The sequence below is a fragment of the Carex rostrata genome, chromosome 1 (assembly GCF_964058835.1).
Source record: "Carex rostrata chromosome 1, lpCarRost1.2, whole genome shotgun sequence".
Taxonomy (NCBI): domain Eukaryota; kingdom Viridiplantae; phylum Streptophyta; class Magnoliopsida; order Poales; family Cyperaceae; genus Carex; species Carex rostrata.
Window position 1 is genome coordinate 15187538 of NC_135918.1, and position 26275 is coordinate 15213812.

At 32.8% G+C, this 26275-nt stretch overlaps 1 protein-coding gene across 3 annotated transcripts in view; it reads left to right on the forward strand.

The window, feature by feature from the left end:
• Positions 1 to 26275, forward strand: part of LOC144560483 (uncharacterized) — a 30667-nt gene extending 4392 nt beyond the window's left edge. Inside the window, exons 1-2 of one of the 3 annotated variants that reach the window (XM_078309715.1) lie at positions 9995 to 12731; positions 12841 to 13280. In XM_078309715.1, coding sequence (XP_078165841.1) covers positions 10121 to 12731; positions 12841 to 13127 — 2898 coding nt within the window. In that variant the 5' untranslated portion in view covers positions 9995 to 10120 and the 3' untranslated portion in view covers positions 13128 to 13280. Of the gene's footprint in view, positions 1 to 9994; positions 12732 to 12840; positions 13281 to 25864 lie in introns of those variants that run through there. The other 2 variants (XM_078309699.1, XM_078309707.1) reach the window with 2 other exon arrangements.

Sequence of the window (26275 nt, forward strand, 5' to 3'; positions counted from 1 at the left end):
TGGTTATTTGTCACTTCAAAACTTTGTAATTTGAAAATTGTCACTCTAAACGTTGAAATTGTAAAAATGACACTCTAAACTTGGTTAATTCCTAATTTTGCCTCTAGGTAGCGCGATGTCTGGAGGAGGAGGCAATGGTCGAATTGCAAACAAGAAAGAATTGGGGTTTTATTGTTCAATCTCAGTGGAGGAGGAGGAGGAGGCGCGATGGTAATCGAATGTACTTCGTGGTCGAATGTCTGGAGGAGAGGCGCGATTGTAATTGAAGGAATGAAGGACAAGGCGATGCATAAACAGGTGCATTAATTGAATCAGAAGGGTATAATCAGAAATACATAAATACGTATACCAAAACAGTATTTTTGCAATTAATTTTTAATAAAAATAGTATAAGAATACAGTATAAATGGCAAAATTAAGAATTAACCAAGTTTATAGTAGCATTTTTACAATTTCAAAGTTTAGAGTAGCAATTTTCAAATTTCAAAGTTTTGGAGTGACAAATAACCAATTTTCCCAAAATAAAATTGTCAAACACCTAGAAATACGGTTAATTACTAATGTAATTTCCTTCCATTTATTGTAGGGACGCTTAGCTATCTTCATCAATGACAACAGAACACGTTGGTGATTTTCTTCCATCTATTGCGGAGTTCGTAAATGGATGATGCTCTACCTATCATGTTCGTTTGACATCAGACTAGTGTGTATTTTTGTCTTTTCCTCTTTTTGATTCAGTTTCCATATACTTTTGTACTGTTTTGGTATGAAGGCCTCAATCAAGTTTCGGGAAATGATTTATACTATTCTGGGGGCTTTTGAAGGCTTATCTAATCATTATTTTTTAGTTGGCTTCTTTTGCGCTTTATTTAGTATAAAATGGAGGGTTCAGTACTTATTAGTGGTAAATAATGTTATAATGGCATGTACTCGTTAAATAATGTCATAATGGAAAAAGAGGTTGTTAAAGTTACTGGCATAATTGCTGATATCATGAATAATCTTAGTTATAAATATGCTCTTGGGTTTCCTGTTATGCAGAGGGATCAACAGAGCTCAAATGAGGTCTCCGGCGTGATGGAGGAGTGATATAAGACATGATGATCTCCAGGGAATTCTATACATCTGCAATATTAAGATGACACTTTTTGTAATCTCTCAGGCACATGATGAAACACCTTTCAGAAAATCTCAGGCACATGATGATACTGCGGATCAGACGGTTCCATTCTTTCAATATAGATGCTATTACAGAAGAAGGCCCAATAAAGCCCATTCGTACAGTGTCCAAATATACCCAATAAAGTCCATTCGTACTGCGGATCAGACTGGGTTTCCATTATTTCATTAGAGATGTTATATCGGAAAGTACTATATTTTTCGGACTGTATGATCCGGCCCAATAAAGCCCATTTATCTTAACCGTCCCATCGTTGCTCAAAGTATCCAGCCGTTTATTTCTCTTGCTTTCCACCAATTTATTAGGATCGTCTAATCGAATTTAAAGGCTGTTATATTTGATTATCTATATGTAACTTTTTTCTACGTAAGTCTTCAAATTTAGAATTGAATCTCATATAATACTGTTGTTTATCAGGTTGGAGCTTTATTAATGCTGTTGTATTAATTAATGAATAATCATTTATGTACCCGCGCTACAGTACACGCATTTAGAGGAATAATGTATTATAGTCCCCACTAATTATATTGTGTCCACTAATTATTATTCTTGAAAGATATTATATAGTCTCAACTAATTATTATTCTAAAATTCTAGAAGCACCCTTTCAAATCTCGGCACTAATTCCGCGTCAATATTTATAAACAAAAATAGTTGACCCCATAAAAATAAATACTTCAGTGCATAGATATAAATACTTTCAATACTTAGATATTAATACTTTCAGTGTCATATGTAAAAAGATGAGGGATCTGATTACAACATTATAACAGTTTAGGTCCCCACAAGCAGTTATGTAAAAATTACAACATTGTTTACTATATAGATATAAATACTTGTGTTCTTTGAACTATATACTTCAAGATTTGACTATTACTATTAAAAAAAAAAGTTATAGATCTGGAACGATTGCGGTCCCCACAAGCAATTATGGCAGTTTAGGTGCGAGTACGACGTTAGAAATTTCAAAAAAAGGTGCGGATACGATTATTTAAAAATAATTAATTTATCATTTACATTGTTTACTATATAGATATAAATACTGGTGTTCTTTGAACTATATACTTCAAGATTTGACTAAAAATATTTTAAAATAAAGTTACAGATTTGGAACAGTTGCGGTCCCCACAAATAATTATGGCAGTTTAGGTGCGAGTACGACATCATAAATTTCAAAAAAAAGTGCGGGTACAATTATTTAAAAATAATTAATTTGTCATTTACATTGTTTACTATATAGATATAAATACTTGTGTTCTTTGGACTACGTACTTCAAGAACTGACTATTAATATTAAAAAAAAAGTTACAGATCTGAAGTGCAGTTATGGGAATTTGGTCCCCACAAACAGTTATGGCAGTTTAGGTGCGGGTACTGTAGCGCGGGTACTCATATTAGCTTCCTTAATTAATTAGCTCTACTAGTTATGTTAGTACTCTAATACTGCTATTGTACTTTGCAATGCACAAATTGTTTTGTGCATTGTATTCATATCTTCATTTTTAAAGTCCAAATAGTTGATACGAGCTGCTCAACGTTATCATATGAAAATATACTTATTGGAGACCAAATTTTATATTTTTTAATTTTTTTATTATTTTTTGAGACAATTAGAAAATCACTTGATCTAAAAATTATAGACCATCCGAAAATAGCAAAAAAATTCCAAAAAATATAAAATTTGGTCTCCAAGTATATTTTCATATGATAATAATATTGAGCTGTTCGGATCGACTATTTGGACTTTCAAAATGGGGATATGAATCCAATGCACGGAACGATCCGTGTATTGCAAAGTACCATAGTCTCACTCATTTTCTTTTCATAGTTATTAATTCTGTCATACACTAATTGTAGGGATTTTATCTGTCTTCATCAAATCACAAGAGAACAAGTTTGTGATTTCCTTCCATCTATTGCCAATTAAGTTCCTAAATGCATGCTCTGCCCATCAATTCGATTGGAATCAGACTTCCATCTTTCTATCTTCCTAAGTCTATTTCAACATACTTTTGTACTGTTGTGGTTTCAACTTTCAAGGCACCAATCAATTAAGTTGCAGGAAATTATTCATACTATTTTTTTGTTGACTTATCTAGTCATTATTTCTTAGTTGGTTTCTTTTGTGCTTTAGTGTAAAATTGAGGGTTCAGTCATTAATTTTTTTTGTTGTCTTTGCTTAAAACAGCATGCAGCTGGAATTTTTGAAAATGAATTCATCAATTTTGAGGAATTAGTGCAATACCAAATTGGTATTAATATTTATGGACTTTTTTAGGTCATGTCTGATGAAAAATTATTTATTTATTCTTGCTTAACTGGGAGATTTAAAAATTGAGGAGTCACCGAATCATCAGATCATGAATTAACGGTTAAGATTATTAGAGATCATCCAATGCCATTGAAGAAAGCCTACAATTCAGTGACCTCACGATGTTGTAAAAAAAGACCCGTAGTTGCTAAGGATTAATTAGCTAGTGCAATAATACCAATAATTGTTTTTCTTAGTTCATCAACTATGATGAATATATATACTAATAAAGCAAGCAGCGATGGAATTTAATTATCTGCTAAGCAAAAAATACTAACTTTTCGGTATGGATAAGAACAATTTTGAACTTATTATTCTTGTACAAAATCGTATTTGATAATTATAAATCATTTATTTAACCGTATATTAGTTGTAACTGGCAACCAAGATGAATTTTCTAACATTTTGAATAGTCAGCCGTGTTGCTCTCCACAGTTCAATGACACCCCCAATGAAGTCTTCGATGAAAATGGAAGCCTTCTTATTTCCCACCAAACACCACCTTATCCTCCAGGCCCTGAATGTTACGTTAATGATGATTGAATGTACCTGGAGCATGGTTAATTCCTAGAAGACACGTAGGTAATACCAGTACACTATTTATTTTATATCCAGGTCCCTATTCATAAAATAGGAACTTCTAAAATCTGGGCACAATATTTCAATTAAGCATTTCTGTTGGAATTTTGAAAAACGAAGTTCGGTTCTATTAATCTATACGATATCTTCACAAAGGATCAATTACATAAACACCAAGGATACAATTAGCGGATATCTTTAGAAAGGCATTAGATACATCAAATGTTCAAGCTATATTACGCAAGTTAAGTTTTATTGATCTATGCGATTCCGACTTGAAGGGGTGTGTTCAAAATAGCTAAGCAAAACAACAACCGGGAGATGAACATCTTGACACATCAAAAGCTACTTGGAAATTTTCAGATTATATCCAAAGATACAAATCTCTTTATTTGGCTGAAGATTAATTGCTCCATTTACAACATAAGCTACTTAACTGCTACATAATATTTGCTTTAATATTTTCCTTATTATGTTTAATACCTAAATAATTGAAGGGCTATATTGCCTTCTTTCCTATAAATAGCACTCTGTATTATATTGTAAGTGTGATTCAGAGCAAATTGGTATTAATATTTCCGGGCATTTTTAAGTCATGTCATTATTTATTTATTAATTCTTGCGTAACTGGGTGATTTAAAATTGAGGAGTCATCATGCATGAATTAACAGTTAAGATTATCAGAGATCATCCAATGTCATTGAAGACCCTATAATTCAGTGACCTCAGGCCGTTGCCAAAAAAGACCCGTAGTTACTAAAGATTAATTAATTACTGAAATTATACTTGCAAGAAAATCATAAAATGGACATGGTCTTGAAAATTACCTATAGGATATGAATTTTTTTTTTCTCATTTCAGCAGTGAAATTTAATTATCTGGAGCTAACACTAGTGCAGAAAACATGATCATACACAACATATATTACACGGATGCCAAATATTTCCACATTAACAGTGTCTGAGGAGGCATTAGCCGAAAAAAGCTCCAACATAAAAAAATGGTCTAAAAGTTTTGAACCATGTTCGTAAGTCACAATTATTTGTACACGGTTTAATAATATCCAGCCATGTACGTTTGTACTACTTCATACACGGTTAACTTGAGAAAATCGTGTAAAATATTTCTCAGTTTCCAAACATAGTTTTTGGTAGAAGTCATGTATGGTTCATTTGTGTCTCTCAACCAAAACTTCTGTAGTAATTAATATATTGTATGTCTCAACCGCCTCTTCACACTTAACCCTCTAATTGAGGTAGATCGAGACTTCAACTCTTTGTCCCTCACCTTCAATACCCCTCATGTGCAATCTTGTTTGCTTGTCGAGGTTTAACACGATGGCACTTAGAGGAAATATGGCGAGCTATAAGACTCGACTACCGCAATCAGACAGATAAGAGGAGCAATCAATATTATTCAATAACTAGCAACTGTGTATTCAATCATCATAGTATGACGGTTTAATCGCACTTTTTCTTAGCAGTGGAACATTTGCATGGATGTGAGACAAATTATGTCCATGGATAGGTTCCACGATTGGGAAAAGTTGTGAATAACCTTCACAATCTTGATCAAATTCAAAGTAGCAAGATCCTTTTCTATGAAGTTTATTTTATGATTCATTACTAGCTAGCAAACAGGAATATAAAAAAAATAATAATAATAATTAGCGTACATGGTTTTGTAGAAATGACCATGTATAAACCCCTGTGAATTAGGGTTTTAATTTTATTGTGCCTATTTTTGTAAAGTATACACAGTTTTGTTAGGACTGATGTTTCTTCAAGTTCTCTGTACACGGTTATTTTGTTTAAACAAAGGTTTTAAATAGCGATTATTGCATCATTGCGGAAAGGCTAGGAACTATTGCGAATAGTGTAGCTATAGCCAAAACTATCCTACATAGCGTTTTTAGTTTGAAAAAATTATATTTCATATTTCTACTAATTATCAATTTTATCTAAAGTCTTATAGAGCAATATGTAACACAAAATTTATTAAGGAATTAGAATATTCATATTGAACCAGTATAAAGTCCAAATTACTATTCAAAATATCACTAATAATATCATAAATTATTTATCTTTTTTCATTCAAATATCCTAAGCATTATGGCATAAATTATATTTTTTTTATTAAAAAAAAGATAGGCATCATGGAATAAACTATCTATCAGTTTTTATTAAAAACAAAATCAATCTGGATCTTGAAAAAATTGATCTTTAAAATAAATTTTTAGTTTGGGCCTTTATATAAAAGCCTATGTAGCATATCGTGCACTATAGCGTGTAGCGTGTAGCGTAGATAGCGGATTGCAATTACCGCTAAGAGGTCGTAGCTGGAATAGCGCACTTTTATCCCATAGCGTAGTGTTTAAGGTCTGAAAACGCTATAGCGCTGCTATTGCATTACTATAGCGCGCTATTTAGAACACTGGTTTGAACTGTGTATGATTACTAGTTAGGTCTTTTTACTTTTTTGGCGCCACTTCGAATTTTGCCCGGTCTTTAATTATGAACAACGCCGCCGTTCCACATTTAAGTAAATAACTCTTAGCTCCTTGGTATCTTCTCCCTCTTTAACTCCTCGGTTGGTCTCTCAAGCTCCCTCTCCACTTCTCACTTTAGGATTTCATATATATAGCCAATGTCTCTTTAGGGTTTCGGCACCGCTATGAGAACCACTAATTTTCCAACATAGTTCCATTTTGCATTTTAAACTCGTTAGCTAGATTTTTCGTGAGTAAGAACAACTCAAAGTAGGAGGTCAAGACTAATCGTGAAAGACATAAAACAAATGATTTCCTCCTCCTTCTGTATGTGTGTTTCTACGTTTGGTCTTCGTCTCCCTTTGGAGAAACATAACAAAGGATGCAAGGTAGGAGGCAGAGAATCAGAGTCTATTCTCACCACCCCGATTAAGAGGGTAATATTTTAATTTGTGTGTAAACTTTTAAGTTCTGATTTATCTTGAGTTAGGCTTGAAAAAAAAATATATATGAAACTAATAGAGAATAAATTGGCTTTACATGCATAAACTGGCTTTAATTTGTTTGCTCCATAATGATGTGTATACATGGGTTAATGTAAAGTTGTCGAAGGCTGATATATATGCAAAGTTGAAGGAGAAAAATAACATGTTTGTGTGAACTTCTTAATGTACTTGCGGGTTATATATGTTTGTCTGTTGCATGATCTGAATTTATTTTGCAAATTATGATAGGGAATGATGAAACCAATGACAATTCTTGATCAGTGGAGTCTAAAGGAGAACCTGAAACGGGAACCGTTTACAAGGCTAGAATGTCAGGTTCTGTTTTCTTTATTGGTTTTATTTTCTTCTTAGCTTCATTTGTTGAAGTTTTGACTTTTCATTTTAATTATTACCTCTCAGAGGTCCTCTAGATGAAATGTTGAAGATGTGAACTGTATGTATAATGTATATTATGGATGTGAATTGTATCTGTTTGTTGAATATTGAATATTTATTGAATGTTGAATATTCATGTTTGTTGAATTTTTAATGAATATATGACTGATTTTTTTTGTATGATGTGATGTTGGATATTTATTAAATTATGGATGTGTAATTTCAATTGCATGTTTAATGGCTAGCAAATATGGATGCGTGTCAATTATAAATCATATATATAAAAAATATCCTTCACGGTTCTAGCTAGTTAACAAATCTTGTATTATTTCCAAAATAATACATGCACGCCTTGTAGAAACTGTATATATATAACCGTTGTTATTGCACACGGTTACTTTGGCCCTATAGATATCATTATTTTTAGCGCCCTTTTTTTTGAGACCTGACACACACTACAACAAAGTAGACAATTTTTGTGAGGGAAAAAACGCATTTATGACGGTCGTCTGTCGCAAAAAGAGAAAGCTGAACAATGAGAGTAGTCCGTCGCAAAAAAATTACTTTTTTATCCTCGCGAAAAGTGTCTCATTCTAGTTGTGACAGTTCATTTCTATTATCCGTGTATGTTAGTACTATATAGACATGGATCGGAAACTGTGTACAATGTACCCATCTATTTATATATGATGCTCGCTAACACGATTGTGTAACTGTGTGACATTAGCTTTTTGGATCGTGTATGGTTCCATTTTTTGTACTAGTGTAGGATATAAATACTAACTTTTCGGCATGGATAAGAACAATTTTGTACTTATTATTCTTATTGTAATTTATAATTACAAAATCGTATTTGATAATTTTGAATAATTCATTTAACCGTATATTATTTGTGATGGCAACCAAAATGAATTTTCTAACATTTTGAATAGTCTGCCCTGTTGCTCTCCGTAGTCAAATAAACACCCAGAATGAAGTCTTCCATGAAGTGAAAGGCTTCTTAATTATTTCCTACCAAAACCATATCTTATCCTCCTGGCCCTGAATGTTACGTTAATGATGATTGAATGTACATGGAGCATGGTTAATTGATAGAGGACGGGTATGTTGTTTACATGAATGTTGTTTTTTGTGTGTTCAAATGTTGTTTCTTGTATGTTGTAAATATTACCTGAATTAAGGCTAGCAAATATGGATGCTAGCCAATTATAAATCATATAAAAAAAAGAAATCACATACTATTCTAAATCATACACTATCCCTTTATAATGTACACAATTACATTGATTGTGTAGAAATCACCATTTTAAGTGCGTTTTTTTTTTAAAACCTGACACGGTTAATTTGTATTAACTATATATGTTAGTACTATAAAGACATGGTTCAGAAACTGTGTACAATGTACCCACCTATTAATACACGATACTCGCTGATACGGTCGTGTAAGTAACAGTGTGTTATTAGCTTTTTGGACTGTGTATAGTCACATTTTTTGTCCTTATGTGTGCCGATTTTTCTTGTGTAGCATTTAAAAAAATTGATATCATTATTGAAAAATCTCCGAACATTCCTAGGATGTTATGAAACAACTTCTACATTCATATAGCGGCACAGTACTTCTTGTGATATTTTCTATTTTTCCAGACGCTATTGTACAATAGCTCAGTCGGTACAAAATTACAGTAAAAAGTTATAATAATTACTTTTGAATTAGAGATTTTCTACAATTAGAACGGAAATTATAATTTCCAATCAATATAATTGGCAAATATCTTTTTATACTCCGGCCATTTTTTTAAACAATTTGCAAATATTTCAGAATATTATTCACAAATAATTTGCAAATCAAATTGTCATTTGAAAATAATTAGTCCTTAATTTAAATAAATAATTATTTGTGCAATTAATTTAACTTCTAATTTGAAAAAAATGTCTAATTCAAAATAATTATTTCTGAATTTATTTTAAGAAAATACTGTAGTTCAATAATCCTACTTGTTTATCTAAGTTTGTTTATATATGCGTTCGATAACACTAAATCCGGTGGATATATCGGACTATACATATAATAATTTTTTTTTCATATCTTTTTTTGTCCGGTCTGACCTGACTAGTAATAGGTCAACTTAACACTACCTGTTTTATCTTAATTTTTATTTATATGTGTTGGTTAACATTTGATAACAAAATAACTGATGGACAGCACCGAACGTGTTGCTCTCAGGCCACATTCAATGAAACGCCGAATGAAGTCTTCTATGAAATGAAGGCTTCTTTATTCCCTCCGAATGCAGCCTTAGCCATCTGGCCGTGACTGTACCTTATTTTTGACTGAATGAACATGGAGCATGGTTAATTTATAGACGACTGGTACGTAACACAAGTGTATTATTTTTTTATTTTTATATATCCAAGTTCCTATTCGTAAAATATAGTACATTCAATTAATTGTAACAAAGTTTAGTAATTTGGGTTTCTAACTGGATGCCTAGCACTTCTGCTTCTCTGTTCGAACCACATAACAGATCGACAAGTCCACTGGACTATACTTCCAATTTCTATTCATTTTAATTGCTAGCTACGACTTTATCCTCTGTCTCACCACTAAGTTTATAAGAGGGCCAGCTCTGATGCCTTGAAAGGTATCAAAAGCAATAAATTGAGCATTTACCATTTTAGCAATGAGGAGCATTCTCTTGTTCCTTACCTTCCATCTACTCCCTCTGGTTCAATCTTCTCTCACATCTCAAGCACAAGCTCTTCTTCATTGGAAATCAACTCTCCAGACTCAACAGCCGCTTTCATCTTGGAATATGAGTGCCCACCCATGCAACTGGACCGGAATCACTTGCCGTGACATTAATGAAAGAAGGCAAGTCATTACTAAAATCTCTCTTTCGAATAAGGGTCTAGTTGGGAAATTAGATGCTCTGAATTTCTCTGCTCTTCCATCCATTAGAACTTTTGATCTCAGTGATAATGAACTCAGTGGAGTAATTCCTCCATCAATATGTCTCTTCTCAAAACTCACATATCTTAATCTAACTTTTAATGTTCTCAGTGGTTTGATCCCATCAAGCATTGGAAACTTAACAAACATAAAATATTTGTATCTTTCGGTTAACAATCTCTCAGGACCGATCCCTCCTGAAATTGGTGAGCTGACATATTTGAGACACTTAAGATTATCAAAAAACTTTCTGAGCGGAGAAATACCTACCAATTTAGAAAACTTGACCAATCTTGTGAATCTGGCACTTTGGAGTAATATGCTCTCTGGACCAATCCCTGTTGAAGTTGGTAAACTTACACATTTGACAAGTTTATACCTACCACAAAACTTTCTAATTGGGGAAATACCTGCTACTTTAGAAAATTTAACCAATCTTGACATTCTATTTCTTTATGATAATAAGCTCTCCGGACCGATCCCTCTTGAAATAGGTAAACTTACACATTTGACAGAGTTAGCACTACAAAGAAACTCTTTGGGTGGAGAAATACCTACTAATTTGGAGAACTTAACTTGTCTTGAAGTTATGTATCTTGTGGGTAACCACCTCTCCGGACCGATCCCTCCTGAAATTTGTAAACTCAGACATTTGACAGGTTTAGATCTATCAGAAAACTTTCTGAATGGTGAAATACCTACTAAAGTAGGAAACTTAACCAATCTTGACTTGTTAGCTCTTGGTAATAATAATCTCTCCGGACCAATCCCTCCTGGAATTGGTAAGCTTAGAAATTTGCAAACCTTAGATCTAGCAGAAAACTTTCTAATTGGAGAAATGCCAACTAATTTAGAAAACTTAACCCAACTTCTCTACATGCATCTTCATGATAATAATCTCTTTGGATCAATCCCTCCTGAAATTGGTGGACTTACAAATATGACAGGGTTATATATATCAAAAAACTTTTTCAGTGGAGAAATTCCTAGCACAATAGGAAATCTAAGCAATATGATCATTGTTGATATCTCTTCAAATTATCTATCAGGGGTAATACCGGCACAACTTGGTAGATTAAAAAGATTGATTGAACTCAATTTAAGCCACAACAATTTCGTAGGAGATGTACCAAAAGAGTTCGGAGTGTTACATTCTTTGATAAATCTGAATATATCGTCAAATAAACTGACTAGTGTGCCACAAGAACTAGGCAATTGTATTAATCTTCAATTATTAAACCTCAGCAGTAACAATTTGATAGGAAAAATTCATTCCCATTTCGGAAACTTAGTGCACTTACTGGACCTTCTAGATCTAAGCTCAAACTTTTTAACAGGGGAAATACCAATAACACTAACGAACTTAATCATGTTGCAAAATTTTAATCTATCTCACAACAATCTAACCGGTCAAATTCCACCTTCATTGGGCAACATGTTAAGTTTGTTAACAATGGATTTGTCATACAATCAATTGGAGGGTCCATTGCCTGATATAAAGATATTTGATAAAGCCCCAGAACAATGGTTTATACACAACAAAAATCTTTGTGGCGCTATTCAAGGTTTACACTCGTGTGATGGATTTGTTAAACATAAGAATGACTCAACTAGACTAGGAATGGTTAAGTTGATTGCAACACTAACTTGTTGTGCTACATTACTAACATCTTTCTTACTCGGGCTACTTTACCTAGTTTACTCAAAAAAGGGAAAAGCAAAACCAGAGCAAATTGGCAATCCTAGTAGAGGAGAAACCTTTTCTGTGTGGAATTTTGATGGAAGAGATGCATACGAGGAGATTATAAGGGCCACAGAGAATTTTGATGAGAAATATTGCATTGGAAGTGGAGGCCATTCAAGAGTTTACAGAGCGATTTTAGCACCAGATAACCTCACAGTAGCTGTAAAGAAAATCCAGTTAGCATATGGTGAAACCTCACTAGATCTTGAAGCATTCCATAGAGAAATTAGCACTATAACCCAAATTCGACACCGCAACATTGCTAAATTATTTGGTTATTGTTCCTCACCACAAAATAAATTTCTAGTATACAAGTATTATGAGAAGAGGGATTTACATAATATTCTCAATTGTGAGGAAGCAATAGATCTGGATTGGGCAAAAAGAAAAGTTATATTGAGAGATGTTGCATGTGCTCTCTCACATTTGCATCATGATTGCTATCCTCCAATCGTACATCGGGATGTAACTAGTAGAAATATCTTACTCGATTCTGAGTTTACAGCATGTATCTCGGATTTTGGCACTGCTAAATTTCTCAAGCCGGAGTCTTCTAATTGGAGCATGCTTGCTGGAACCTGCGGTTACATAGCACCAGGTTATGTATACTTAAACACCCTATTAGCATATTTTAATTTCCATCACTTATTTGTATAAAAAAATAAACTGGAAATAATTGCAATCTGATTTTTTTTTTCTTTTTACAGAACTAGCCTATACCATGAGGATGACTGAAAAATGTGATGTGTATAGCTTCGGGGTAATCATGTTGGAACTACTTATGGGAAAGCACCCTGGTGATATGATTAATCTATCGTCTTTCAATGAAGAGGAAATCATACTCCAAGATATCCTTGACCAACGTATTGAACCACCAACTGGACAAGTCATAAATGAAATTCTCAAAATGATTCAAATTGCATATGAGTGTTTGAATAATAATCCGTCACTCCGTCCAACAATGCAAGAGGTGGTGAATAGTATAAGTGAATAGCCAACTGATTTGTAATTTCTAGTAGTACCTTTTATATTTAAAGATTAGTTTGCCGTAACTCCGTCCAACAATGCACGATGCTTTTTTTCATATGTTGTATTTGAAAGTTTTTACGCTTTATTAATACTCATGTATTCTATGTATGTGTGGTGATAAATATTAATCGTGCATATAATATTATTGCAATATCTTCTTTGTTATGTGAGATTTTCTCCAGTGTTATCAAATTAAAAGAAATAGCTACCAATCTCTCCTCTATATTATGCATCTTAAATTAAATTGGCTATTCTGAAACTGTAACGGTTGGGATTGATTGATCTAAATTCGGATTGAATCTGAACCCTCCAGTCAAATAAGCTACCTTTTTTTTTATTAAATGCATCCTTTATACGTGTAGAAATATAAATTTAGTTAAAATTGTAGCCGCCACACATATTGTCACACGGAATAGTACTGAACACCTATTTTTTCTTTAACCTTCCATCATTCCGCCTCTTTGCCTCCCGACCATAATTGGCAATTCAAGCTGAATTTTTTTTTTATAAACCACAATTAATTAAATCAAATCTAGCAAACCATGATTAGTTTTTTTTTCAAAAACACAAAGACCGAATTGGCAATTCAGTCTCCAGGTTTTTTTCATTTTTTCACAATTTTTCGTGCGGCTAACTGTGTAGGAAGCTATATACACGGTGACCGAATTGGGGTAAAAATAACCAAATTATCAAAGACCGAATGGCCATTTCGAGATATAAATGATAGTTTAGAAATTATATGATTAATTTAAAATGAAACTAAAATTCCGAGATATAAATGAATCTCCATTCTTATATTATGCACGTAGTTGTCCTGATCCGTCAACGGCTGAGATTGAAAGATCAATTTTCAAATTAAATATCAACCCTCCAATCACATAATTTGTATTCTTTTGATTAAATACATCTATTTTATATGTAGAAATCTAAATTTAGTTAAAAATATACTCGTCACATAAACTGCTACATGGTTTATCATATTAAATTTGAATAAATTCCTAACGATCCATTTCCTTATTTTTATTTACAATTATTTTCAATTCTTATAATTAAATTATTTCCTTATTTCTAAACAGGAAAGTTAATCAGAGGAGGGGAAAACAAAAGGAAAGTGAATCGGAGGAGCACAACAGGTAGGCCAGAAAAATTAGAAAGTGAAAATCATATTGGAGTAGAGGTCTCAAGACATTTTCTTTCACTTTTTCTGAATTGATCAGGTTTGTGTTTGATTCATTGACCGTTTGTAAATTGTTAAACTGTTGTTCATTATAAGTTTTAAATAAAAATTTATTTCACTTTTATTCTAAATTCATAAATGTTAATTTTACTTTCATGCTAAAATATTAATATTTTATTCCTCTAATCATGATATCTATTAGATTATTAATTTTTGCATAAAAATGAATTATGTCAAGAATTATTTGTGTATGAAATTATGGAAGAGAAGATTTTTTATTATATTATTTCTAAGTGATCTGTTTCATTATTTCTCCTTACAACTATCTTCAATTCTTGCAATTAAATTATTTTCTTATTTCTCCATTTGTCAAACCAGCATGATGGATCATATTAACAACAACAAGTAAAACGGAACCCCCTGCCATCCAAAGGTTAGGCCCCATTGCATATGTCTGAATTGAGTTGATCTTCACTGTTAATTTTTACCACAACACATCTGGTTCATATGTACAATCTCCACCAACACCTTGAGTTATACGGAGAGATTGTTAAAGCAATAAATATTTTACAAGTTAGATTTAGAACCATAGACCATGAGCTAAATATGCACAACTAAGAACATAGTAGCTAGACTCTTACAATAAATTATTTACTAATTGATAAATAATTGTATTATTTATTTGATCCCATGAATGAAAACAATAAAATATCATTCCTAAGCTATGATGTCCATTTAAGCAAATAATATTAGCAATTTCATTGAAAATATAATAAATTATTTCCTTAAGTGTAATTTTAACTTTGATGCAAGTGATCAATCAGGTGAGAACATTTGCTGCGCGCATGGCTCGGTCTTAAGGACATCCAATATATATACTTTGATTGAGATGTCAATGGCAGTTCTTTGCATGATATGTGCACCAATTAATTACAGATGTTATATCGGAAAGTACTATATTTTTCGGCCTGTACGATCCGGCCCAATAAAGCCCATTTATCTTAACCGTCCCATCGTTGCTCAAAGTATCCAGCAGTTTATTTCTCTCGCTTTCCCGCAATTTATTAGGATCGTCTAATCGAATTTAAAGGCTGTGACCTAAATGTAGCTGTTATATTTGGTTGGGCTTTTGACTTTTGAGGGAGCAGTTGTATAAAGATATTTGATTATCTATATGTAACTTTTTTCTACGTAAGTCTTCAAATTTAGAATTGAATCTCTTATAATACTGTTGTTTATCAGATTGGAGCTTAATTCTATTGTATTAATTAATTAGCTCTTCTAGTTATGTTAGTACTCTAATACTGCTAATTAACTTATTTCTTAAGCATATGCAGTAATAGATTTATTATTTTTCTTTGAGTGAGGCCATGGTACTTTGCAATGCGTGGATCGTTATGTGCGTTGTATTCATATCTTCATTTTGAAAGTTCAAATAGTTGATCCGAGCTGCTCAACATTATTATCATATGAAAATATACTTGGAGATAAAATTTTATATATTTTTGAATTTTTTATTACTTTTTGAGACAATTAGAAAATCAATTGATCTAAAAATTCAGGACCATCCAAAAAATAGCAAAAAAATTCCAAAAAATTCCAAAAAATATAAAATTTGATCTCATGCATTGCCAAGTACAGAACGACTATTTGAACTTTTAAAATGATAATAATATTTGATCTCATTCATATGATAATAATATTGAGCGGTTCCGACCGACTATTTGGACTTTCAAAATGGAGATATGAATCTCATGCATTGCGAAGTACCATAGCCTCACTCTTTTTCTTTTCATATTTATTAATTCTGTCATACACTAATTGTGGGGATGTTATCTGTCTTCATCAAATCACAAGAGAACAAGTTTGTGATTTCCTTCCATCTATTGCCAATTAAGTTCCTAAATGCATGCTCTGCCCATCAATTCGTTTGGAATCAGACTTCCATCTTTCTATCTTCCTAAGTCTATTTCAACATACTTTTGTACTGTTGTGGTTTCAACTTTCAAGGCACCAATCAATTAAGTTGCAGGAAATGATTCATACTATTTTTTTGTTGGCTTATCTAGTCATTATTTCTTAGTTGCCTTCTTTTTTGCTTTAGTGTAAAATTGAGGGTTCAGTCATTATTAATTTTTTTGTTGTCTTTGCTTAAAACAGCAGCTGGAATTTTCGAAAATGAATTCATCAATTTTGAGGAATTAGTGTAATACCAAATTGGTATTAATATTTTTGAACTTTATTAGATCATGTCTGATGAAAAATTATTTATTTATTCTGGCTTAACTGGGAGATTTAAAAAATTGAGTCACCGAATCATCAGATCATGAATTAACGGTTAAGATTATTAGAGATCATCCAATGCCATTGAAGAAAGCCTACAATTCAGTGACCTCACGATGTTGTAAAAAAAGACCCGTAGTTGCTAAGGATTAATTAGCTAGTGCAATAATACCAATAATTGTTTTTCTTAGTTCATCAACTATGATGAATATATATACTAATAAAGCAAGCAGCGATGGAATTTAATTATCTGCTAAGCAAAAAATACTAACTTTTCGGTATGGATAAGAACAATTTTGAACTTATTATTCTTGTACAAAATCGTATTTGATAATTATAAATCATTTATTTAACCGTATATTAGTTGTAACTGGCAACCAAGATGAATTTTCTAACATTTTGAATAGTCAGCCGTGTTGCTCTCCACAGTTCAATGACACCCCCAATGAAGTCTTCGATGAAAATGGAAGCCTTCTTATTTCCCACCAAACACCACCTTATCCTCCAGGCCCTGAATGTTACGTTAATGATGATTGAATGTACCTGGAGCATGGTTAATTCCTAGAAGACACGTAGGTAATACCAGTACACTATTTATTTTATATCCAGGTCCCTATTCATAAAATAGGAACTTCTAAAATCTGGGCACAATATTTCAATTAAGCATTTCTGTTGGAATTTTGAAAAACGAAGTTCGGTTCTATTAATCTATACGATATCTTCACAAAGGATCAATTACATAAACACCAAGGATACAATTAGCGGATATCTTTAGAAAGGCATTAGATACATCAAATGTTCAAGCTATATTACGCAAGTTAAGTTTTATTGATCTATGCGATTCCGACTTGAAGGGGTGTGTTCAAAATAGCTAAGCAAAACAACAACCGGGAGATGAACATCTTGACACATCAAAAGCTACGTGGAAATTTTCAGATTATATCCAAAGATACAAATCTCTTTATTTGGCTGAAGATTAATTGCTCCATTTACAACATAAGCTACTTAACTGCTACATAATATTTCCTTTAATATTTCCCTTATTATGTTTAATACCTAAATAATTGTCAACGGCTATATTGCCTTCTTTCCTATAAATAGCACTCTGTATTATACTGTAAGTGTGATTCAGAGCAAATTGGCATTAATATTTCCGGGCATTTTTAACTCATGTCATTATTTATTTATTAATTCTTGCGTAACTGGGTGATTTAAAATTGAGGAGTCATCATGCATGAATTAACAGTTAAGATTATCAGAGATAATCCAATGTCATTGAAGACCCTATAATTCAGTGACCTCAGGACGTTGCCAAAAAAGACTCGTAGTTACTAAAGATTAATTAATTACTGAAATTATACTTGCAAGAAAATTATAAAATGGACATGGTCTTGAAAATTACCTATAGGATATGAATTTTTTTTTTTCTCATTTCAGCAGTGAAATTTAATTATCTGGAGCTAACACTAGTACAGAAAACATGATCATACACAACATATATTACACGGATGCCAAAAATTTCCACATTAACAGTGTCTGAGGAGGCATTAGCCGAAAAAAGCTCCAACATACAAAAACGGTCTGAAAGTTTTGAACCATGTTCGTAAGTCACAATTATTTGTACACGGTTTAATAATATCCAGCCATGTACGTTTGTACTACTTCATACACGGTTAACTTGAGAAAATCATGTAAAATATTTCTCAGTTTCCAAACATAGTTTTTGGTAGAAGTCATGTACGGTTCATTTGTGTCTCTCAACCAAAACTTCTGTAGTAATTAATATATTGTATGTCTCGACCGCCTCTTCACACTTACACCCTCTAATTGAGGTAGATCGAGACTTCAACTCTTTGTCCCTCATCTTCAATACCCCTCGTGTGCAATCTTGTTTTCTTGTCAAGGTTTAACACAATGGCACTTAGAGGAAATATGGCGAGCTAAAAGGACTCGACTAGCGCAATCAGACAGATAAGAGGAGCAATGAATATTATTCAATAACTAACAACTGTGTATTCAATCATCATAGTATGAAGGTTTAATCGCACTTTTTCTTAGCAGTGGAACATTTGCATGGATGTGACACGAATTATGTCCATAGAGAGGTTCCACGATTGGGAAAAGTTGTGAATAGCCTTCACAATCTTGATCAAATTCAAAGTAGCAATATCCTTTTGTATGAAGTTTATTTTATGATTCATTACTGGCTAGCAAACAGGAATATAAAAAAAATTAAATAATAATTAGCGTACATGGTTTTGTAGAAATGACCATGTATAAACCCCTGTGAATCAGGGTTTTAATTTTATTGTGCCTATTTTTGTAAAGTATACACAGTTTTGTTAGGACTGATGTTTGTTCAAGTTCACTGTACACGGTTATTTTGTTTAAACCAAGGTTTTAAATAGCGATTATTGCATCATTGCGGAAAGGTTAGGAAAAAAGCTATTGCGAATAGTGTAGCTATAGCGAAAGCTATCCTACATAGCGTTTTTAGTTTAAAAAAATTATATTTTATATTTCTACTAATTATCAATATTATCTAAAGTCTTATAGAGCAATATGTAACACAAAATTTATTAAGGAATTAGAATATTCATATTGAACCAGTATAAAGTCCAAATTACTATTCAAAATATCACTAATAATATCATAAATTATTTATCTTTTTTAATTCAAATAACCTAAGCATTATGGCATAAATTATATTTTTTTTTATTAAAAAAAAGATAGGCATCATGGAATAAACTATGTAGCGTGTAGCGTAGATAGCGGACTGCTATTACTGCTATAGCGGTCGTAGCTGAAATAGCACACTTTTATCCCATAGCGTAGCGTTTAAGGTCTGAAAACGCTATAGCGCGGCTATTGCATCATTATAGCGCGATATTTAGAACACTGGTTTGAACTGTGTATGATTACTAGTTAGGTTTTTTTACTTTTTTGGCGCCACTTCGAATTTTGCCCGGTCTTTAATTCTGAACAACTCCACCGTTCCACATTTAAGTAAATAACTCTTAGCTCCTTGGAATCTTCTCCCTCTTTAACTCCTCGGTTGGTCTCTCAAGCTCCCTCTCCACTTCTCACTTTAGGATTTCATATATATAGCCAATGTCTCTTTAGGGTTTTGGCACCACTATGAGAACCACTAATTTTCCAACATAGTTCCATTTTGCATTTTAAACTCGTTAGCTAGATTTTTCGTGAGTAAGAACAACTCAAAGTAGGAGGTCAAGACTAATCGTGAAAGACATAAAACAAATGATTTCCTCCTCCTTCTGTATGTGTCTTTATACGTTTGGTCTTCGCTTCCCTGTGGAGAAACATAACAAAGGATGCAAGGTAGGAGGCAGAGAATCAGAGTCTATTCTCACCACCCCGATTAAGAGGATAATATTTTAATTTGTGTGTAAACTTTTAAGTTCTGATTTATCTTGAGTTAGGCTTCAAAAAAATATATATGAAACTAATAGAGAATAAATTGGCTTTACATGCATAAACAGGCTTTAATTTGTTTGCTCCATAATGATGTGTATACATGGGGTAATGTAAAGTTGTTGAAGACTGATATGCGAAGTTGAAGGAGAAAAATAACATGTTTGTGTGAACTTCATAATGTACTTGCGGGTTATATATGTTTGTCTGTTTCATGATCTGAATTTATTTTGCAAATTATGATAGGGAATGATGAAACCAATGACAATTCTTGATCAGTGGAGTCTAAAGGAGAACCTGAAACGGGAACCGTTTACAAGGCTAGAATGTCAGGTTCTGTTTTCTTTATTGGTTTTATTTTCTTCTTAGCTTCATTTGTTGAAGTTTTGACTTTTCATTTTAATTATTACCTCTCAGAGGTCCTCTAGATGAAATGTTGAAGATGTGAATTGTATGTATAATGTATATTATGGATGTGAATTGTATCTGTTTGTTGAATATTGAATATTTATTGAATGTTGAATATTCATGTTTGTTGAATTTTTAATGAATATATGACTGATTTTTTTTTGTATGATGTGATGTTGGATATTTATTAAATTATGGATGTGTAATTTTAATTGCATGTTTAATGGCTAGCAAATATGGATGTGTGCCAATTATAAATCATATATATAAAAAAAATCCTTCACGGTTCTAGCTAGTTAACAAATCTTGTATTATTTCCAAAATAATACATGCACGCCTTGTAGAAACTGTATATATATAACCGTTGTTATTGCACACAGTTACTTTGGCCCTGTAGATATCATTATTTTTAGCACCCTTTTTTTTTAAGACCCGACACACACTACAATAAAGTAGACACTTTTTGCGAGGGAAAAAGCGCATTTATGACGGTCGTCCGTCACAAAAATGGAAAGCTGAACAATGAGAGTAGTCCGTCGCAAAAAAGTTACTTTTTTAATCCTCGCGAAAGGTGTCTCATTCTAGTTGTGACAGTTCATTTCTATTATCCGTGTATGTTAGTACTATATAGACATGGTTCGGAAACTGTGTACAATGTACCCATCTATTTATATATGACGCTCGCTAACACGATTGTGTAACTGTGTGACATTAGCTTTTTGGATCGTGTATGGTTCCATTTTTTGTACTAGTGTAGGATATAAATACTAACTTTTCGGCATGGATAAGAACAATTTTGTACTTATTATTCTTATTGTAATTTATAATTACAAAATCGTATTTGATAATTTTGAATAATTCATTTAACCGTATATTATTTGTGATGGCAACCAAAATTAATTTTCTAACATTTTGAATAGTCTGCCCTGTTGCTCTCCGTAGTCAAATAAACACCCCGAATGAAGTCTTCCATGAAGTGAAAGGCTTCTTAATTATTTCCCACCAAAACCATATCTTATCCTCCTGGCCCTGAATGTTACGTTAATGATGATTGAATGTACATGGAGCATGGTTAATTCATAGAGGACGGGTATGTTGTTTTTTGTGTGTTCAAATGTTGTTTGTTCTACCCTCAAAAAAAAAAATGTTGTTTGTTGTATGTTGTAAATATTACCTGAATTAAGGCTAGCAAATATGGATGCTAGCCAATTATAAATCATATAAAAAAAGAAATCATACACTATTCTAAATCATACACTATCCCTTTATAATGTACACAATTACATTGATTGTGTAGAAATCACCATTTTAAGCGCGTTTTTTTTTGGAAACCTGACACGGTTAATTTGTATTAACTATATATGTTAGTACTATAAAGACATGGTTCAGAAACTGTGTACAATGTACCCACCTATTAATACACGATACTCGCTGATACGGTCGTGTAAGTAACAGTGTGTTATTAGCTTTTTGGACTGTGTATAGTCACATTTTTCGTCCTTATGTGTGCCGATTTTTCTTGTGTAGCATTTAAAAAAATTGATATCATTATTGAAAAATCTCCGAACATTCCTAGGATGTTATGAAACAACTTCTACATTCATATACACAGTACTTCTTGTGATATTTTCTATTTTTCCAGACGCTATTGTACAATAGCTCGGTCGGTACAAAATTACAGTAAAAAGTTATAATAATTACTTTTGAATTAGAGATTTTCTACAATTAGAACGGAAATTATAATTTCCAATCAAATATAATTGGCAAATATCTTTTTATACTCCGGCCATTTTTTTAAACAATTTGCAAATATTTCAGAATATTATTCACAAATAATTTGCAAATCAAATTGTCATTTGAAAATAATTAGTCCTTAATTTAAATAAATAATTATTTATGCAATTAATTTAACTTCTAATTTGAAAAAAATGTCTAATTCAAAATAATTATTTCTGAATTTATTTTAAGAAAATACTGTAGTTCAATAATCCTACTTGTTTATCTAAGTTTGTTTATATATGCGTTCGATAACACTAAATCCGGTGGATATATCGGACTATACATATAATAAAAAAAATTTCATATCTTTTTTTGTCCGGTCTGACCTGACTAGTAATAGGTCAACTTAACACTACCTGTTTTATCTTAATTTTTATTTATATGTGTTGGTTAACATTTGATAACAAAATATCTGATGGACAGCACCGAACGTGTTGCTCTCAGGCCACATTCAATGAAACCCCGAATGAAGTCTTCTATGAAATGAAGGCTTCTTTATTCCCTCCGAATGCAGCCTTAGCCATCTGGCCGTGACTGTACTTAATTGGTGACTGAATGTACATGGAGCATGGTTAATTTATAGACGACTGGTACGTAACACAAGTCTATTCTCTTTTATTTTTATATATCCAAGTTCCTATTCGTAAAATATAGTACATTCAATTAATTGTAACAAAGTTTAGTAATTTGGGTTTCTAACTGGATGCCTAGCACTTCTGCTTCTCTGTTCGAACCACATAACAGATCGACAAGTCCACTGGACTATACTTCCAATTTCTATTCATTTTAATTGCTAGCTACGACTTTATCCTCTGTCTCACCACTAAGTTTATAAGAGGGCCAGCTCTGATGCCTTGAAAGGTATCAAAAGCAATAAATTGAGCATTTACCATTTTAGCAATGAGGAGCATTCTCTTGTTCCTTACCTTCCATCTACTCCCTCTGGTTCAATCTTCTCTCACATCTCAAGCACAAGCTCTTCTTCATTGGAAATCAACTCTCCAGACTCAACAGCCGCTTTCATCTTGGAATCTGAGTGCCCACCCATGCAACTGGACCGGAATCACTTGCCGTGACATTAATGAAAGAAGGCAAGTCATTACTAAAATCTCTCTTTCAAATAAGGGTCTAGTTGGGAAATTAGATGCACTGAATTTCTCTGCTCTTCCATCCATTAGAACTTTTGGTCTCAGTGATAATGAACTCAGTGGAGTAATTCCTCCATCAATATGTCTCTTCTCAAAACTCACATATCTTAATCTCACTTTTAATGTTCTCAGTGGTTTGATCCCATCAAGCATTGGAAACTTAACAAACATAAAATATTTGTATCTTTCGGTTAACAATCTCTCAGGACTGATCCCTCCTGAAATTGGTGAGCTGACATATTTGAGACACTTAAGATTATCAAAAAACTTTCTGAGCGGAGAAATACCTACTAATTTAGAAAACTTAACCAATCTTGTGAATCTGGCACTTTGGAGTAATATGCTCTCTGGACCAATCCCTGTTGAAGTTGGTAAACTTACACATTTGACAAGTTTAATCCTACCACAAAACTTTCTAATAGGGGAAATACCTGCTACTTTAGAAAATTTAACCAATCTTGACATTCTATCTCTTCATGATAATAAGCTCTGTGGACTGATCCCTCTTGAAATTGGCAAACTTACACATTTGATAGTGTTAGCACTACAAAGAAACTCTCTAAGTGGAAAAATACCTACTAATTTGGAAAACTTAACTAGTCTTGAGTATATATATCTTGGGGGTAACAAGCTCTCCGGACCGATCCCTCCTGAAATTTGTAAACTCAGACATTTGATTGAATTAGAACTATCAGAAAACTTTCTAAATGGTGAAATACCTACTAATGTAGGAAACTTAACCAATCTTGACTTGTTGGCTCTTGGTCATAATAACCTCTCCGGACCAATCCCTCCTGGAATTGGTAAGCTTAGAAATTTGCAAATCTTAGATCTAGCAGAAAACTTTCTAATTGGAGAAATGCCAACTAATTTTGAAAACTTAACCCAACTTCTCTACATGCATCTTCATGACAATAATCTCTCTGGATCAATCCCTCCTGAAATTGGTGGACTTACAAATATGACAGGGTTATATATATCAAAAAACTTTTTCAGTGGAGAAATTCCTAGCATAATAGGAAATCTAAGCAATATGATCATTGTTGATATCTCTTCAAATTATCTATCAGGGGTAATACCGGCACAACTTGGTAGATTAAAAAGATTGATTGAACTCAATTTAAGCCACAACAATTTCGTAGGAGATGTACCAAAAGAGTTCGGAGTGTTACATGATTTGATAAATCTGGATATATAGTCAAATAAACTGACTAGTGTGCCACAAGAACTAGGCAATTGTATTAATCTTCAATTATTAAACCTCAGCAGTAACAATTTGATAGGAAAAATTCATTCCCATTTCGGAAACTTAGTGCACTTACTGGACCTTCTAGATCTAAGCTCAAACTTTTTAACAGGGGAAATACCAATAACACTAACAAACTTAATCATGTTGCAAAATTTTAATCTATCTCACAACAATCTAACCGGTAAAATTCCACCTTCATTGGGCGACTTGTTAAGTTTGCTAACCATGGATTTGTCATACAATCAATTGGAGGGTCCAGTGCCTGACATAAAGATTTTTGATAAAGCCCCAGAACAATGGTTTATACACAACAAAAATCTTTGTGGCACTATTCAAGGTTTACAGTCGTGTGATGGATTTGTTAAACATAAGAATGACTCAACTAGACTAGGAATGGTTAAGTTGATTGCAACTCTAACTTGTTGTACTGCATTACTAACATCTTTCTTACTCGGGCCACTTTACCTAGTTTACTCAAAAAAGGGAAAAGCAAAACCAGATCAAATTGGCAATCCTAGTAGAGGAGAAACCTTTTCTGTGTTGAATTTTGATGGAAGAGATGCATACGAGGAGATTATAAGGGCCACAGAGAATTTTGATGAGAAATATTGCATTGGAAGTGGAGGCCATTCAAGAGTTTACAAAGCGATTTTAGCACCAGATAACCTCACAGTAGCTGTAAAGAAAATCCAGTTAGCATATGGTGAAACCTCACTAGATCTTGAAGCATTCCATAGAGAAATTAACACTATAACCCAAATTCGACACTGCAACATTGCTAAATTATTTGGTTATTGTTCCTCACCACAAAATATATTTCTTGTATACAAGTATTATGAGAAGAGGGATTTACATAATATTCTCAATTGTGAGGAAGCAATAGATCTGGATTGGGCAAAAAGAAAAGTTATATTGAGAGATGTTGCATGTGCTCTCTCACATTTGCATCATGATTGCTATCCTCCAATAGTACATCGGGATGTAACTAGTAGAAATATCTTACTCGATTATGAGTTTACAGCATGTATCTCGGATTTTGGCACTGCTAAATTTCTCAAGCCGGAGTCTTCTAATTGGAGCATGCTTGCTGGAACCTGCGGTTACATAGCACCAGGTGATGTATACTTAAACACCCTATTAGCATATTTTAATTTCCATCACTTATATGTATAAAAAAATAAACTAGAAATAATTGCAATCTGATTTTTTTTTTCTTTTTACAGAACTAGCCTATACCATGAGGATGACTGAAAAATGTGATGTGTATAGTTTCGGGGTAATCATGTTGGAACTGCTTATGGGAAAGCACCCTGGTGATATGATTAATCTATCGTCTTTCAATGAAGAGGAAATCATACTCCAAGATATCCTTGACCAACGTATTGAACCACCAACTGGACAAGTCATAAATGAAATTCTCAAAATGATTCAAATTGCATATGAGTGTTTGAATAATAATCCATCACTCCGTCCAACAATGCAAGAGGTGGTGAATAGTATAAGTGAATAGCCAACTGATTCGTAATTTCTAGTAGTACCTTTTATATTGAAAGATTAGTTTGCCGTAACTCCGTCCAACAATGCACGATGCTTTTTTTCATATATTGTATTTGAAAGTTTTTATGCTTTATTAA